Consider the following 17,520-nt stretch of genomic DNA (forward strand, 5'->3'; position numbering starts at 1 on the left):
TTGGGTCTCTCTGCTCGGACGGTCGAGTTCCATGTCTGCAGTGTGTGTGTGTGTGTGTGTGTGTGTGTGTGTGTGTGTGTATTGGCAGACAGAGAGAAACAGGGTTTAACATCCTGACAGAGACCAGAGACCCCCCCCCCCACCACCCTGACAAGAGAAACCAGTCTGGTTACTTCTCTATAATGTGTTTCAGTAGATATTCAATAACCTAGAAATTGATTTAAATAGATTAGCCTATATCCTATTTTCCACTCTGCACGCTGTGACCAGATTACCACTGTTCCCATGAAAGACCGCTTTCTGTGTGCGTGTGTATCTGTGTGTGTGTGTATCTGTGTGTGTGTCTGTGTCTGTGTGTGTATCTGTGTGTGTGCAGCTCTTCTGTGAATCAAATTATCATTATCTACATTCCTAAAGGCTGGGGGGATTCTTCCTTTTGTCTCTCTCTCTCTCTCTCTCTCTCTCTCTCTCTCTCTCTCTCTCTCTGTCTCTGTCTCTGTCTCTGTCTCTCTCTCTCTGTCTCTCTCTCTCTCTCTCTCTTTCTGTCTCTGTCTCTCTCTCTCTCTGTCTCTGTCTCTGTCTCTGTCTCTGTCTCTGTCTCTCTCTCTGTCTCTGTCTCTCTCTCTCTCTCTCTCTCTCTCTCCTTCTGTCTCTCTCTCTCTCTCTCTCTGTCTCTGTCTCTCTCTCTCTCTCTCTCTCTCTCTCTCTCTCTCTCTCTCTCTCTCTCTCTCTCTCTCTCTCTCTCTCCCTCCCTCCCTCCCGCCCTTCTCTCCCTAAGAGGAAGCAGGGTGTTCTAGTGATTGTTTTTCAGACTGATTGACTGACTGACGGGAAGAGATAGCAAGGGCCCTGGGGAATCACACACCGTGTGTGTGGCGGGGGTTAAGGCTTTGGTCTTGGGTCTTGGCTTTGTGAACTGGCAGACACAAAGAGAGGACAGCCCCCCCCTTCCCCAACTCTCTGACTCCAGCCCCCCCACCCCCCCAACACACACAACCACCCATCTGGTAACATTGGTGTGTGATGCTGAATCGCTACAAATGATAGAGAGGATAAAATTCATTTCATTATGTAGTGATATATTGACCCTAACAGTTCGACCTCATTATGTAGTGATATATTGACCCTAACAGTTCAACCTCATTATGTAGTGATATATTGACCCTAACAGTTCAACCTCATTATGTAGTGATATATTGACCCTAACAGTTCAACCTCATTATGTAGTGATATATTGACCCTAACAGTTCAACCTCATTATGTAGTGATATATTGACCCTAACAGTTCAACCTCATTATGTAGTGATATATTGACCCTAACAGTTCAACCTCATTATGTAGTGATATATTGACCCTAACAGTTCAACCTCATTATGTAGTGATATATTGACCCTAACAGTTCGACCTCATTATGTAGTGATATATTGACCATAACAGTTCAACCTCATTATGTAGTGATATATTGACCCTAACAGTTCGACCTCATTATGTAGTGATATATTGACCCTAACAGTTCGACCTCATTATGTAGTGATATATTGACCCTAACAGTTCAACCTCATTATCTAGTGATATATTGACCCTAACAGTTCGACCTCATTATGTAGTGATGTAGCCCAGTTGGTAGAGCATGGCGCTTGCAACGCCAGGGTTGTGGGTTCGATTCCCACGGGGGACCAGTATGAAAATGTATGCACTCACTAACTGTAAGTCGCTCTGGATAAGAGCGTCTCCTAAATGACTAAAATGTAAATGTAAATATATTAACCCTAACAGTTCAACCTCATTATGTAGTGATATGTTAACCCTAACAGTTTAATCATAATATATGATGTAGTGTGGAATATTTAACCCTAACAGTTGAACCATAATACAGTGGCTTGAGAAAGTATTCACCGCCCTTGGCATTTTTCCAATTTTGTTGCCTTACAACCTGGAATTAAAATTGATTTTTTGGGGGGGTTGTATCATTTGATTTACACAACATGCCTACCACTTTGAAGATGCAAAATATTTTTTCTTGTGAAACAAACAAGAAATAAGACAAAAAAACAGAACTTGAGCGTGCATAACTATTCACCCCCCCAAAGTCAATACTTTGTAGAGCCACCTTTTGCAGCAATTACAGCTGCAAGTCTCTTGGGGTATGTCTCTATAAGCTTGGCACATCTAGCCACTGGGATTTCTGCCCATTCTTCAAGGCAAAACTGCTCCAGCTCCTTCAAGTTGAATAGTTTCCGCTGGTGTACAGCAATCTTTAAGTCATACCACAGATTCTCAATTGGATTGAGGTCTGGGCTTTGACTAGGCCATTCCAAGACATTTAAATGTTTCCCCTTAAACCACTCCAGTGTTGATTTAGCAGTATGCTTAGGGTCATTGTCCTATTGGAAGGTGAACCTCTGTCCCAGTCTCAAATCTCTGGAAGACTGAAACAGGTTTCCCTCAAGAATTTTCCTGTATTTAGCGCCATCCATCATTCCTTCAATTCGGCTCAGTTTCCCAGTCCCTGCCGATGGAAAAACATCCCCACAGCATGAAAGTTTTTAAACAAGTTATTTTTTATTTCATTTCACTTCACCAATTTGGACTATTTGGTGTATGTCCATTACATGAAATCCAAATAAAAATCCATTTAAATTACAGGTTGCAATGCAACAAAATAGGAAAAACGCCAAGGGGGATGAATACTTTAGCAAGGCACTGTATATGATGTAGTGTGTAATATTGAATCCTAACAGTTGAACCATAATATACAGCGCCTTCGGAAAGTATTCAGACCCCTTCACTTCTTCCACATTTTATTACGTTACAGCCTTATTCTAAAATTGATTACATAAAAATATTACATGAAAAAATTATGCAACATTGAATGTCCCCAAGAACACAGTTGCATGGATCATGCTTAAATGGAAGAAGTTTGAAATAATAATAATAATAATATGCCATTTAGCAGACGCTTTTATCCAAAGTGACTTACAGTCATGTGTGCATACATTTTTACGTATGGGTGGTCCCGGGGATCGAACCCTCTACCCTGGCGTTACAAGCGCCATGCTCTACCAGCTGAGCTACAGAGGACCACAACAACAAGACTCTTCCTAGAGCTGGCCGCCCATGTTCGGGGGAGAAGGGCCTTGGTCAGGGAGGTGACCAAGAACCCGATGGTCACTCTGACAGAGCTCCAGAGTTCCTCTGTGGAGATGGGAGAACCTTCCAGAAGGACAACCATCTCTGTAGCACTCCACCAATCAGGCTTTTATGGTAGAGTGGCCAGACGGAAGCCACTCCTCAGTAAAAGGCACATGACAGCCCGCTTAGTGTTTGCCAAAAGGCACCTAAAGGACTCTCAGACCATGAGAAACAAGATTCTCTGGGTCTGATGAAACCAAGATTGAACTCTTTGGCCTGAATGCCAAGCGTCACGTCTGGAGGAAACCTGGCACCATCCCTACGGTGAAGCATGGTGGTGGCAGCATCATGCTGTGGGGATGTTTTTCAGCAGCAGGAACTGGGAGACTAGTCAGGATCGAGGGAAAGATGAACGGAGCAAAGTACATAGAGATCCTTGATGAAAACCTGCTCCAGAGCGCTCAGGACCTCAGACTGGGGCGAAGGTTCACCTTCCAACAGGACAACAAGCCTAAGCACACAGCCAAGACAACGCAGGAGTGGCTTCGGGACAAGTCTCTGAATGTCATTGAGTGGCCCAGCCAGAGCCCGGAGTTGAACCCGAACGAACATCTCTTGAGAGACCTGAAAATAGCTGTGTAGCAACTTCGAGCGACAACTGCTCTCCTTGAGCGGCGGGGGAGGGGGCGGGGCTTGGTGTGGGAAGCGGCATTCAAGAGGAGGGGGGAGAGAACTCTAAACTATAAAACCCAGACGTTACACGCAGGCGGAGCAGCATATCACATTTAACAAACCAAACACTGAAATACCATTTTATAGCAGGTAAAGTAGAAAGCCCAAACCAGTCCATGCATCAATACCGGTATATAGTGAAATACGGTAAACCGCCCAGCCCTGGTTAGTGTCTGTGTGGAGGGTACAACAGTGTGGGATTTAGGATTAACAGGGCTTTGCCTCCAGCCAAACCAAAAAGCAGAGGAGAGCACAGCTTTGTGTGTGTGTGTGTGTGTGCGTTCGTGTGTTCGTGTGTGTGTGTGTGTGCGTCGTGTGTGTGTGTGTGTGCGTTCGTGTGTGTGTTTGTGTGTGTTCGTGTGTTTGTGCGTGTGCGTTCGTGTTTGTGCGTGTGTGTGTGTGTGAGTGTGTGTGTGAGTGTGTGCGTGTGTGTGTGCGTGCGTTCGTGTGTGTGTGTGTGTGTTCGTGTGTGTGTGTGTGTGTGTGTGTGTGTGTGTGTGTGTGTGTGTGTGTGTGTGAAGTTACGGATGGCTGGTTGTGTCCACACTGACGACCCTCTCCAACTGAACATTCCGTGGACTCTTATTGGTCCGTACGGCCCGTGGGGGTTCCAACATGGTTGCCGTGGTGTCTGGCTGAAACTGACGAGGCCAAACTCCGTCTCCACCCCGTAGAACAGTGATACTGAAACCGACAAGGCCAAACTCCGTCTCCACCCCATAGAACAGTGATACTGAAACCGACAAGGCCAAACTCCGTCTCCACCCCGTAGAACAGTGATACTGAAACCGACAAGGCCAAACTCCGTCTCCACCCCATAGAACCGTGATACTGAAACTGACAAGGCCAAACTCCGTCTCCACCCCATAGAACAGTGATACTGAAACCGACAAGGCCAAACTCCGTCTCCACCCCATAGAACAGTGATACTGAAACCGACAAGGCCATACTCCGTCTCCACCCCATAGAACAGTGATACTGAAACCGACAAGGCCAAACTCCGTCTCCACCCCGTAGAACAGTGATACTGAAACCGACAAGGCCAAACTCCGTCTCCACCCCGTAGAACAGTGATACTGAAACCGACAAGGCCAAACTCCGTCTCCACCCCGTAGAACAGTGATACTGAAACCGACAAGGCCAAACTCCGTCTCCACCCCATAGAACAGTGATACTGAAACCGACAAGGCCAAACTCCGTCTCCACCCCATAGAACAGTGATACTGAAACCGACAAGGCCAAACTCCGTCTCCACCCCGTAGAACAGGGATACTGAAACCGACAAGGCCAAACTCCGTCTCCACCCCGTAGAACAGTGATACTGAAACCGACAAGGCCAAACTCCGTCTCCACCCCATAGAACAGGGATACTGAAACCGACAAGGCCAAACTCCGTCTCCACCCCATAGAACAGTGATACTGAAACCGACAAGGCCAAACTCCGTCTCCACCCCATAGAACAGTGATACTGAAACCGACAAGGCCAAACTCCGTCTCCACCCCGTAGAACAGGGATACTGAAACCGACAAGGCCAAACTCCGTCTCCACCCCGTAGAACCGTGATACTGAAACCGACAAGGCCAAACTCCGTCTCCACCCCATAGAACAGTGATACTGAAACCGACAAGGCCAAACTCCGTCTCCACCCCGTAGAACAGTGATACTGAAACCGACAAGGCCAAACTCCGTCTCCACCCCGTAGAACAGTGATACTGAAACCGACAAGGCCAAACTCCGTCTCCACCCCATAGAACAGTGATACTGAAACTGACGAGGCCAAACTCCGTCTCCACCCCGTAGAACAGTGATACTGAAACCGACAAGGCCAAACTCCGTCTCCACCCCGTAGAACAGGGATACTGAAACCGACAAGGCCAAACTCCGTCTCCACCCCATAGAACAGTGATACTGAAACTGACGAGGCCAAACTCCGTCTCCACCCCATAGAACAGTGATACTGAAACCGACAAGGCCAAACTCCGTCTCCACCCCATAGAACAGTGATACTGAAACCGACAAGGCCAAACTCCGTCTCCACCCCATAGAACAGGGATACTGAAACCGACAAGGCCAAACTCCGTCTCCACCCCATAGAACAGTGATACTGAAACCGACAAGGCCAAACTCCGTCTCCACCCCATAGAACAGGGATACTGAAACCGACAAGGCCAAACTCCGTCTCCACCCCATAGAACAGGGATACTGAAACCGACAAGGCCAAACTCCGTCTCCACCCCATAGAACAGGGATACTGAAACTGACAAGGCCAAACTCCGTCTCCACCCCGTAGAACCGTGATACTGAAACCGACAAGGCCAAACTCCGTCTCCACCCCATAGAACAGTGATACTGAAACCGACAAGGCCAAACTCCGTCTCCACCCCATAGAACAGTGATACTGAAACCGACAAGGCCAAACTCCGTCTCCACCCCATAGAACAGGGATATGTAACTACAGAAATCTATTTTATATCCTGAAAACAGAGAGGATTTGCCCCAAACGCAACACATCACTGAGTACCACTCTTCATATGTTCAAGCATGGCTGTAATGGATGGCTGCCAAAGGTGATTCTAACATGTGTTGACTCAGAGGTGTGAAATACTTATGTAAATGAGATATTTCTGTATTTCATTTACAATAAATTTGCAAAAATGTCTTCAAAACCAAGTTTTCACTTTGTCATTCTGGTGTGTAGATGGGTGAGAGAAAATCGATTTAATCCCTGTTGAATTCAGGCTGTAACATATAAAAGGTGGAATAAATGAAGGGGTCTGAATACTATCTGAAGGTCATGGACCTGATTTAGCAGACTTACAGGAGTGAGTGCATACATTTTCTTACTTTTTCGTACTGGTCCCCCGTGGGAATCAAACCCACAACCCTGGCGTCGCAAGCACCACACACTACCAACTGGGCCACACAGGACCGTTCACTATGCTGCTTTCTCAGGTCTCAATCAGTCTCTGGTTTGTTACAAGGAGAACATGAAAACCACAGCCAGTATTCAGAAGATATCTTGAGTACTGAGATGCTGATCAAGGATGAATAACATTACATGGACAGGGGGGGGGGGGGAACAGGTGTGTTATCTGTCTCACCCATATCTCAGCCCTCACCCATATCTCCCCCCTCAGCCCTCACCCATATCTCCCCCCTCAGCCCTCACCCATATCTCAGCCCTCACCCCATATCTCCCTCTCAGCCCTCACCCATATCTGACCCCTCAGCCCTCACCCATATCTCCCCCTCAGCCCTCACCCATATCTCCCCTCAGCCCTCACCCATATCTCAGCCCTCACCCATATCTCCCCCCTCAGCCCTCACACCATATCTCCCTCTCAGCCCTCACCCATATCTACCCCATCAGCCCTCACCCATATCTCCCCCTCAGCCCTCACCCATATCTCCCCCCTCAGCCCTCACCCATATCTCAGCCCTCACCCATATCTCCCCCCTCAGCCCTCACCCATATCTCCCCCCTCAGCCCTCACCCATATCTCCCCCCTCAGCCCTCACCCATATCTCCCCCCTCAGCTTCAGACCCTGAAGATGGGGAGCGAGGCGGAGTGAGAAAGAGAGAATGAGAGAGGGATGGGAAGGAGGGGTGGAGGTTTATCCCCTTAATTAATATTGTCTGAGACGGACGGACAAACACACAGAAGCTATGACTGTCGTTATCACAGGTTGATGGGAAAGGATGGGATTGGGTTTCTATTGTGTTCTCTCTCTTCTCTGCTGAATCAGAGTGGAGATAAGAGGAACCCAAGAGGGGGGAGAGAGGGGGAGAGGGAGGGAGGGGGAGAGAGAGGGAGGGAGAGAGAGAGGGGGAGAGGGGGGAGAGAGAGGAGAGAGAGAGAGGGGGAGAGAGAGAGAGAGGGGGGAGAGGGAGGAGGGGGTGGGAGGGAGGGTGGGAGGGGGAGAGGGAGGGAGGGTGGGAGGGGGAGAGGGAGGGAGGGAGGAGGGGGAGGGAGAGGGAGAGGAGGGAGGGGGAGATGGAGAGGGAGAGGGAGAGAGAGAGGGGGGAGAGAGAGGGAGGGGAGAGAGAGGGGAGAGAGAGAGAGAGAGAGAGAGAGGGGGTAGAGGGAGGGAGGAGGGGGAGGGAGGGGGTGGGAGGGGGGAGAGGGAGGAGGGGGGTGGGAGGGGGAGAGGGAGGAGGGGGGTGGGAGGGAGGGGGGGAGAGGGAGGGAGGGGGAGATGGAGAGGAGGGGGAGAGGGAGAGGGAGAGAGAGAGGGGGAGAGAGAGGGAGAGAGAGAGAGAGGGGAGAGGGAGAGAGAGAGAGAGAGAGAGAGAGAGGGGGAGAGGGAGAGAGAGAGAGAGGGGGAGAGGGAGGGAGGGGGAGAGGGAGGAGGGGGGGAGAGAGGGGGGAGAGGGAGGGAGGGAGGGGGAGAGGGAGAGGGGGAGATGGAGAGGAGGGGGAGAGGGAGAGAGAGAGGGGGAGAGGAGAGAGAGGGGGAGAGGGAGGGGGAGAGGGAGAGGGAGGGAGAGAGAGAGGGGGGAGAGGGAGGGAGAGAGAGAAGGGGGAGAGGGAGAGAGAGAGGGGGGAGAGGGAGGGGAGGAGAGACCTATAGCCAATTTCCATGAGAGATGAGCTGGTTGGGGTGATGGGGGTCGGGACATGGGGCTGTGATCTCCTAAAGAGTGTGTGTGTCTTTGTGATGGAGATGGAGCCGGCCGGCCGCTGTGACCTGATAATACCATGCTGCTCTAATAGCATTCATCCTCTCTGTCCTGAAACTACTCAAGTGGAAAAGAAAGGGAGGAAAAATGAGTGGGAGGAGAGAAGAGGAGAGAGGGGAGATGAGGGGAGGAGAGAGGAGGGAGGGGAGATGAGGTGAGGGGAGGAGAGAGGACGGAGGGGAGATGAGGTGAGAGGAGAGGAGAGGAGGGAGAGAGGGAGGGGAGGGAGGGAGGAGAGGAGGGAGGGAGAGAGGAGAGGAGGGAGGGGAGGGAGGGGGAGAGGAGGGGAGGGAGGGAGAGAGGGGAGGAGGGGGAGAGGAGGGAGGGAGGGAGAGAGGGGAGGAGGGGAGAGGGAGGTAGGAGGGGAGGGGAGGGGAGAGGAGAGGGAGAAGAGCTAAGCTATGTTTAATAGATAACGGTGTGTTGGGAGGATATGATTTGTAATCACACCATCAGAGAGAGAATAGGTGGGGGGGGGCTTTGATATATTAGGTTTATGAGACGTGGTGCTTTCAGCCACACACACACACACACACACACACACACACACACACACACACAGTTTCCATAACTAAACATACTCAAATATACACACTTCTCTTGTACCCCGTACACACAGACGTTATGATGCTGCCTGTAAAAAAAAAAATCTGCCAATGTCTTTTAGAGCCCAATTCATGCGGTCCCATTCTAGCCAGGAGGATGGTAGCAACGGGCGCTGCCTAGCAACCCGGTCCCATTCTAGCCAGGAGGATGGTAGCAACGGGCGCTGCCTAGCAACCCGGCCCCATTCTAGCCAGGAGGATGGTAGCAACGGGCGCTGCCTAGCAACCCGGTCCCATTCTAGCCAGGAGGATGGTAGCAACGGGCGCTGCCTAGCAACCCGGTCCCATTCTAGCCAGGAGGATGGTAGCAACGGGCGCTGCCTAGCAACCCGGTCCCATTCTAGCCAGGAGGATGGTAGCAACGGGCGCTGCCTAGCAACCCGGTCCCATTCTAGCCAGGAGGATGGTAGCAACGGGCGCTGCCTAGCAACCCGGTCCCATTCTAGCCAGGAGGATGGTAGCAACGGGCGCTGCCTAGCAACCCGGTCCCATTCTAGCCAGGAGGATGGTAGCAACGGGCGCTGCCTAGCAACCCGGCCCCATTCTAGCCAGGAGGATGGTAGCAACGGGCGCTGCCTAGCAACCCGGCCCCATTCTAGCCAGGAGGATGGTAGCAACGGGCGCTGCCTAGCAACCCGGCCCCATTCTAGCCAGGAGGATGGTAGCAACGGGCGCTGCCTAGCAACCCGGTCCCATTCTAGCCAGGAGGATGGTAGCAACGGGCGCTGCCTAGCAACCCGGTCCCATTCTAGCCAGGAGGATGGTAGCAACGGGCGCTGCCTAGCAACCCGGTCCCATTCTAGCCAGGAGGATGGTAGCAACGGGCGCTGCCTAGCAACCCGGTCCCATTCTAGCCAGGAGGATGGTAGCAACGGGCGCTGCCTAGCAACCCGGCCCCATTCTAGCCAGGAGGATGGTAGCAACGGGCGCTGCCTAGCAACCCGGTCCCATTCTAGCCAGGAGGATGGTAGCAACGGGCGCTGCCTAGCAACCCGGCCCATTCTAGCCAGGAGGATGGTAGCAACGGGCGCTGCCTAGCAACCCGGTCCCATTCTAGCCAGGAGGATGGTAGCAACGGGCGCTGCCTAGCAACCCGGTCCCATTCTAGCCAGGAGGATGGTAGCAACGGGCGCTGCCTAGCAACCATCGAGAGCTTAAGAGCGCAGTGCGTGCCGACGCCTCCTCAGCATTACGGCTACGTTTCATACTAAAGGCAGAACTTTACCGGCAATCACGACCACGTCGGAAAAATACAAGTGGAGGCTTTGTCGCCGGCAACACCTTTTACATATTATAATATAAAGAAAAGTCGCTAAAAAAAAGGGGTTTGGCTGGAGAAACGAAATGCGTATTCCCGTCCATCTCTCTCTCTCTCCTCTCCCCCCCCCCCAGACTAAGGCCGGTCCTGTAGTGAAGGGAGAAGGATGGGACGACAACGCCACGACAACGCCAGGACAACGCCAGGACAACGCCACGACAACGCCACCCTACTGCTATAACTGCTCTCTCAGAGGACACTTTGGATTTGTGAGTATCTGGCTGGTCTGCACGCTATCCCCTACGTAGTGCCCTACCCACAGGCCTCTGGTTAAAAGTTGTGCACTACGTAGGGGGGGGGGGGAATAGGGTGGCGTTTGGGGACCCTGAGTCTTCCCTATACGATACTGTCTGAACTGGATATTAACACCCTGTGTGTGTGTAGGACTGCTCAGCGAGGAGGATGTTTGGAGGGGTTCTCCCCAGCTCTCCCTTCATCAACCACTACGTAGGGGGGGGGGGAATAGGGTGGCGTTTGGGGACCCTGAGTCTTCCCTATACGATACTGTCTGACTGGATATTAACACCCTGTGTGTGTGTAGGACTGCTCAGCGAGGAGGATGTTTGGAGGGGTTCTCCCCAGCTCTCCCTTCATCAACCACTACGTAGGGGGAATAGGTGGCGTTTGGGGACCCTGAGTCTTCCCTATACGATACTGTCTGAACTGGATATTAACACCCTGTGTGTGTGTAGGACTGCTCAGCGAGGAGGATGTTTGGAGGGGTTCTCCCCAGCTCTCCCTTCATCAACCACTACGTAGGGGGGAATAGGGTGGCGTTTGGGGACCCTGAGTCTTCCCTATACGATACTGTCTGAACTGGATATTAACACCCTGTGTGTGTGTAGGACTGCTCAGCGAGGAGGATGTTTGGGGGGACTCTCCCCAACTCTCCCTTCATCAACCACTACGTAGGGGGAATAGGGTGGCGTTTGGGGACCCTGAGTCTTCCTATACGATACTGTCTGAACTGGATATTAACACCCTGTGTGTGTGTAGGACTGCTCAGCGAGGAGGATGTTTGGGGGGGTTCTCCCCAACTCTCCCTTCATCAACCACTACGACACTCCCTGGGAGCTCAGCAAACGAGACCACCGCACACTGCTCAGGGTTAAAGGTACACACACACACACACACACACACACACACACCCACACACACACACACACCTCAATACACACACACACACACACACACCTCAATACACACACACCTCAATACACACACACACCTCAATACACACACACCCCAACACACACACCTCAATACACACACACACACACACCTCAATACACACACACACACCTCAATACACACACACACACACACACACCTCAATACACACACACACCACAATACACACACACACACACACACCTCAATACACACACACCCTCAATACACACACACCTCAATACACACACACACCTCAATACACACACCTCAATACACACACACACCTCAATACACACACACACACACACCTCAATGCACACACACACACACACCTCAATACTCACACACACCTCAATACACACACCTCAATGCACACACACACACACACCTCAATACACACACACCCCTCAATACACACACACACCTCAATACACACACCTCAATACACACACACACACACACACCTCAATACACACACACACCTCAATACACACACACACACACACACACCTCACACACACACCTCAATACACACACACACCTCAATACACACACACACACACACACCTCAATACACACACACCTCAATACACACACACACACACCTCAATGCACACACACACCTCAATACACACACACACATCTCAGTACACACACCTAAATACATACACACACACACACATCAATGCACACATCTCAATACACACACACACACACACACACACACACATCAATACACATACACATCTCAGTACACACACACAGACACCTCAGTACACACACATCTCAAAACACACACCTCAATACACACACACACACCTCAGTACACACACCTCAATACACACACAGACACCTCAATACACACACACACCTCAGTACACACACCTCAATACACACACACACACACACACCTCAGTACACACACCTCAATACACACACACACACACACACACCTCAATACACATACACACACACACCAATACACATACACATCTCAGTACACACACATCTCAATACACACACATCTCAATACACACACACCCCAATACACACACACCCCAATACACACACACGTCAGTACACAGAGACAGACAGGAAATGGGTAATTGTGACTAATGTAGTGTTGTGTAGGTCTATTGTAGCTGTATAGCACTTTGTGACAACTGATGTTAAGATTTACAACATACATTAGATTAATCTCTACCCCTCCCTCCCTCCCTCTCTCCATCCATCTCTCGCTCTCTCTCCCTCCCTCTCTCCCTCTCTCTCTCTCTCTCTCTCTCTCTCTCCATCCCTCCATCTCTCTCTCTCCATCCCTCATTCTCTCTCTCTCTCTCTCTCTCTCCATCCCTCATCTCTCTCTCTCTCCATCCTTCATCTCTCTCTCTCTCTCTCCATCCCTCATCTCTCTCTCTCTCTCTCCATCCCTCATCTCTCTCTCTCTCCATCCCTACATCTCTCTCTCTCTCTGTCTCTGTCTCCTCTCTCTCTCTCTCTCTCTCTCTCTCTCTCTCTCTCTCTCTGCTCTCTCTCTCTGTCTCTCTCTCTCTGTCTCTCTCTCTCTGTCTCTCTCTCTCTCTCTCTCTGTCTCTCTCTCTCTGTCTCTCTCTCTCTCTCTCTCTCTCTCTCTCTCTCTCTCTCTCTCTCTCTCTCTCTCTGTCTGTCTGTCTGTCTGTCTGTCTGTCTGTCTGTCTGTCTGTCTGTCTGTCTCTCTCTCTCTCTGTCTCTCTCTCTCTCTTCTCTCTCTCTCTCTCTCTCTGTCTTCTCTCTCTCTCTCTCTCTCTCTGCTCTCTCTCTCTCTCTCTCTGTCCTCTCTCTCTCTGCTCTCTCTCTCTCTGTCTCTCTCTCTCTGTCTCTCTCTCTCTGCTCTCTCTCTCTCTCTCTCTCTGTCTCTCTCTCTCTCTCTCTCTCTCTCTCTCTCTCTCTCTCTCTCTCTCTCTGTCTGTCTGTCTGTCTGTCTCTCTCTCTCTGTCTCTCTCTCTCTCTCTCTCTCTCTCTCTGTCTCTCTCTCTCTCCATCCCTCCTCTCTCTCGGTGTAGAATTGAAGGATGCAGGTCTGTTTCAGTGTCAGTTCTCACCAGACGGTGGCGCCAGAGACGAGCCGCCCGGCAAACGCCAGAGAACCAACACTAAGGACAACTACGGGCCGTACCAGAACTACCCCCCTAAACCTTACCATCTCCCTCCCTACCGTAGTGCTACTCCAAACCGTACCCATATTAGGTTCAGCCATGGCCAAGAGAAACCCTGGACTCCTAAACACAAGCTAAAGGAGACCAGAGAGGGGAAACGTGTCACTCCAGGTACTACCATCTACCGTCTTCTAGTTGGATTAATGTTGACAATAATGTTATTTAAGTCTGCTCTAGACTCTTTTAGACTATTGGCTAGTCTAATCAGACCTCTCCTCCCCTCTCCTCCGCCTCTCCTCTCCCCCTCTCCTCCCCCTCTCTTCTCCTCCCCTCTCCTCCTCTCTCCTCCTCTCCTCTCCACCTCTCCTCCCCTCTCCTCCTCTACCCTCCACCTCTCCTCCCCTCTCCTCCCCTCTCCACCTCTCCTCCCTTCTCCACCTCTCCTCCCCTCTCCTCCCTTCTCCTCCCTTCTCCACCTCTCCTCCCCTCTCCTCCCCTCTCCTCCTCTACCCTCCACCTCTCCTCCCTTCTCCTCCTCTACCCTCCACCTCTCCTCCCCTCTCCTCCTCTCCTCTCCACCTCTCCTCCCCTCTCCTCCTCTACCCTTCACCTCTCCTCCCTTCTCCTCCTCTCCTCTCCACCTCTCCTCTCCTCCCCTCTCCACCTCTCCTCTCCACCTCTCCTCCCTTCTCCTCCTCTCCACCTCTCCTCTCCTCCCCTCTCCACCTCTCCTCTCCACCTCTCCTCCCCTCTCCTCCTCTCCTCCCTTCTCCTCCTCTACCCTCCACCTCTCCTCCCTTCTCCTCCTCTACCCTCCACCTCTCCACCTCTCCTCTTTCCTCTCCCTAACCCACAGCTTCAGCCACGCCCAAATCCAACATGGCTGACAGGAACCAGCCGGGGAGTCAGAAAGGGCAGAAGAAGAAACAATTGAAACCGGCCAAAAACAAAATGGCCGCCGGCGCAGATGAGTCTCTGGACTTCCCCCGAGGACAAGGCCCCTCCCCCAAGAGTAAGAAGAAGGGGCACAAGGGCCCTCCCTCCTCGGCCGGAGCCCCTCCCACCTTCCATCCCAAGGGCTCCGCCTCCCACACCCCCGACCGTCTGTTTGGGGCGGAGAAGAAGAAGAAGCAGAAGAAGAAGAAGAGAGAGAACGGGAGGAACAGGAAGTCTGCTAAGGAGGAGGAGATGTACCCCAAGGACGAAAACCTGTTCCTCATCAAACAGAGGAGACCTAGGAGATAACATGGAGAGGGAGGGGCAGTGTGTGTTAAGGGTGTGTGAGAAAGTGCATATGTCATACACATTTTGGCAAAGCTTTCATGTACAGTACAAATGTTTGTATGTGTGTGTGAGGGAGAGCGTGTGTGTGTGGGGGTGAAACTCTTTGAAGGATTCATTCTGTTTTAATAAAAGGACAGGTCTTAGGGACCTATTAAAGCTGCAATATGTAACTTTTTTGGGCGACCCGACCAAATTCACATAGAAATGTTAGTTATAGATCTGTCGTTCTCGTTGAAAGCAAGTCTGAGAAGCGGTAGATCTGTTCTATGTGCGCTATTTCTATGCTTCTCGTGCTCAAGTTTAATTCTTGCGTCTTTTACTTTAGGTTTTTGTATACCAGCTTCAAACAGCTGAAAATACAATATTTCTGGGTATTGAAAATATATTTCACAGTGGGGAAACACATTGCCTTTACCGTGAATGCAGTCTCCTGAGTGGCGCAGTGGTCTAAGGCACTGTATCGCAGTGCTAACTGTGCCACTAGAGATCCTGGTTCGAATCCAGGCTCTGTCGCAGCTGGCCGCGACCGGGAGTCTCATGGGGCGGCGCACAATTGGCCCAGCGTCGTCCAGGGTAGGGGAGGGAATGGCCGGCAGGGATGTAGCTCAGTTGGTAGAGCATGGCGTTTGCAACGCCAGGGTTGTGGGTTTGATTCCCACGGGGGGCCAGTATAAAAAATATATATATATGTATTCACTAACTGTAAGTCGCTCTGGATAAGAGCGTCTGCTAAATGACTAAAATGTAAATGTAAAAATGTCTCTGTGAACATGGGAACATTGCCTTTAGATTTCAATTGTGCTGTAGCGCTGAACTTCTGCGATGCATTTTGTAACCTCCCAGTTCTTCCCTCCGAAGGTTACTAGAAAGAAAGATAAAATAACTGACCATCCACAATACTGACCCTCCTAGAAGGTAAACTTGCCACAGCACCCAAAATAACTGACCATCCACAATACTGACCCTCCTAGAAGGTAAAACGTGCCACAGCACCCAAAATAACTGACCATCCACAATACTGACCCTCCTAGAAGGTACAACTTGCCACAGAACCCAAAATAACTGACCCTCCTGGATCATCCTAGAAGGTACAACTTGCCACAGCACCCAAAATAACTGACCCTCCTGGATCATCCTAGAAGGTAAAACTTGCCACAGCACCCAAAATAACTGACCCATCCACACAGTGACTATGTGTGTATTTGTTCACAGAAACATGAATGGAGCCAGCACATGGAGACATGCAAGATGATGTGATCGAGTCCAGACTGACAGACTGGCTCAACAGACGAGAGAGCTGTCTGTTTAAACTACTAGCACACAGTCCAGACACCCATGCATACCCCACAAGACATGCCACCAGAGGTCTCTTCACAGTCCCCAAGTCCAGAACAGACTATGGGAGGCGCACAGTACTACATAGAGCCATGACTACATGGAACTCTATTCCACAAATAACTAATGCAAGCAGTACAATTAGATTTAAAAAACAGATACCAATACACCTTATGGAACAGCGGGGACTGTGAAGCAACACAAACATAGGCACATGCTTACAAACACACGATAACATTCGTTATAGATATGTGGAAGTAGAGTAGGGGCCTGAGGGCACACACTTAATGTGTTGTGAAATCTGTTATGAATGTGTTGTAATGTTTTTAAAAATGTATAACTGCCTTGATTTTGCTGGACCCCAGGAAGAGCATCCGTAATAAATACAAAATACAAGCAAACCGGCCATAATGTCAACCTGTGCATGAAAGGAAGCCAAGCTGGACAAGTAGCCCATGCTAACGTTTCAGCATAATAAAGGCTATTTTCTCATAATAACCTGCAACCGGATTATTTCGGAATAACGTAATATTTCTCGTTATAATGTTATCTTTCTCATAATAAGGAGATAATGGATAATTTCGTTAAAACAAGATATTGATTTTTTTCATAATAACATGATCTTATCTCGTAATAATGATATTAAAAAATATGTTTTAAGTGGCAGCAATACGCCACTGTTCGCTGCTCTGGCACCCCAATGGTGGAACAAGCTCCCCCACGACGCCAGGACAGCGGAGTCACTCACCACCTTCCGGAGACATTTGAAACCCCACCTCTTTAAGGAATACCTGGGATAGGATAAAGTAATCCTTCTACCCCCCCAAAAAAAAAACATTGTAAAGTGGTTATCCCACTGGCTATAAGGTGAATGCACCAATTTGTAAGTCGCTCTGGATAAGAGCGTCTGCTAAATGACGTAAATGGAGTAACCGCAACAGAAAAGCAAGAAAAAGTTTGATAAGCTTGAAAGCTTTGGCAATAGAGCTCGGGGAGCTTGAAATAAGTTACCTCTGGTTAGTTCAGCCATCCCTATGGGAAACATTGATGGGTAAAGAACGTCAACAGGCTTAGGAGAGCTTATATGTTTTGCTCTATGAGATAATAGCAGTCAGTTAACATGACCT

The 17,520-nt window shown here is 50.2% G+C and overlaps 1 protein-coding gene across 1 annotated transcript in view; it reads left to right on the forward strand.

Moving 5' to 3' along the window:
- Positions 1-15,218, forward strand: part of LOC121579251 (zinc finger CCHC domain-containing protein 7) — a 138,496-nt gene extending 123,278 nt beyond the window's left edge. The window contains exons 8-11 of the mRNA XM_045216689.1: positions 10,544-10,678; positions 11,466-11,583; positions 13,682-13,945; positions 14,631-15,218. Coding sequence (XP_045072624.1) covers positions 10,544-10,678; positions 11,466-11,583; positions 13,682-13,945; positions 14,631-15,019 — 906 coding nt within the window. The 3' untranslated portion in view covers positions 15,020-15,218. The remainder of the gene's footprint in view (positions 1-10,543; positions 10,679-11,465; positions 11,584-13,681; positions 13,946-14,630) is intronic.
- The last annotated feature ends 2,302 nt before the right edge of the window (positions 15,219-17,520 follow it).

This window comes from Coregonus clupeaformis, unplaced genomic scaffold (genome assembly GCF_020615455.1).
Source record: "Coregonus clupeaformis isolate EN_2021a unplaced genomic scaffold, ASM2061545v1 scaf0774, whole genome shotgun sequence".
Lineage (NCBI taxonomy): Eukaryota > Metazoa > Chordata > Actinopteri > Salmoniformes > Salmonidae > Coregonus > Coregonus clupeaformis.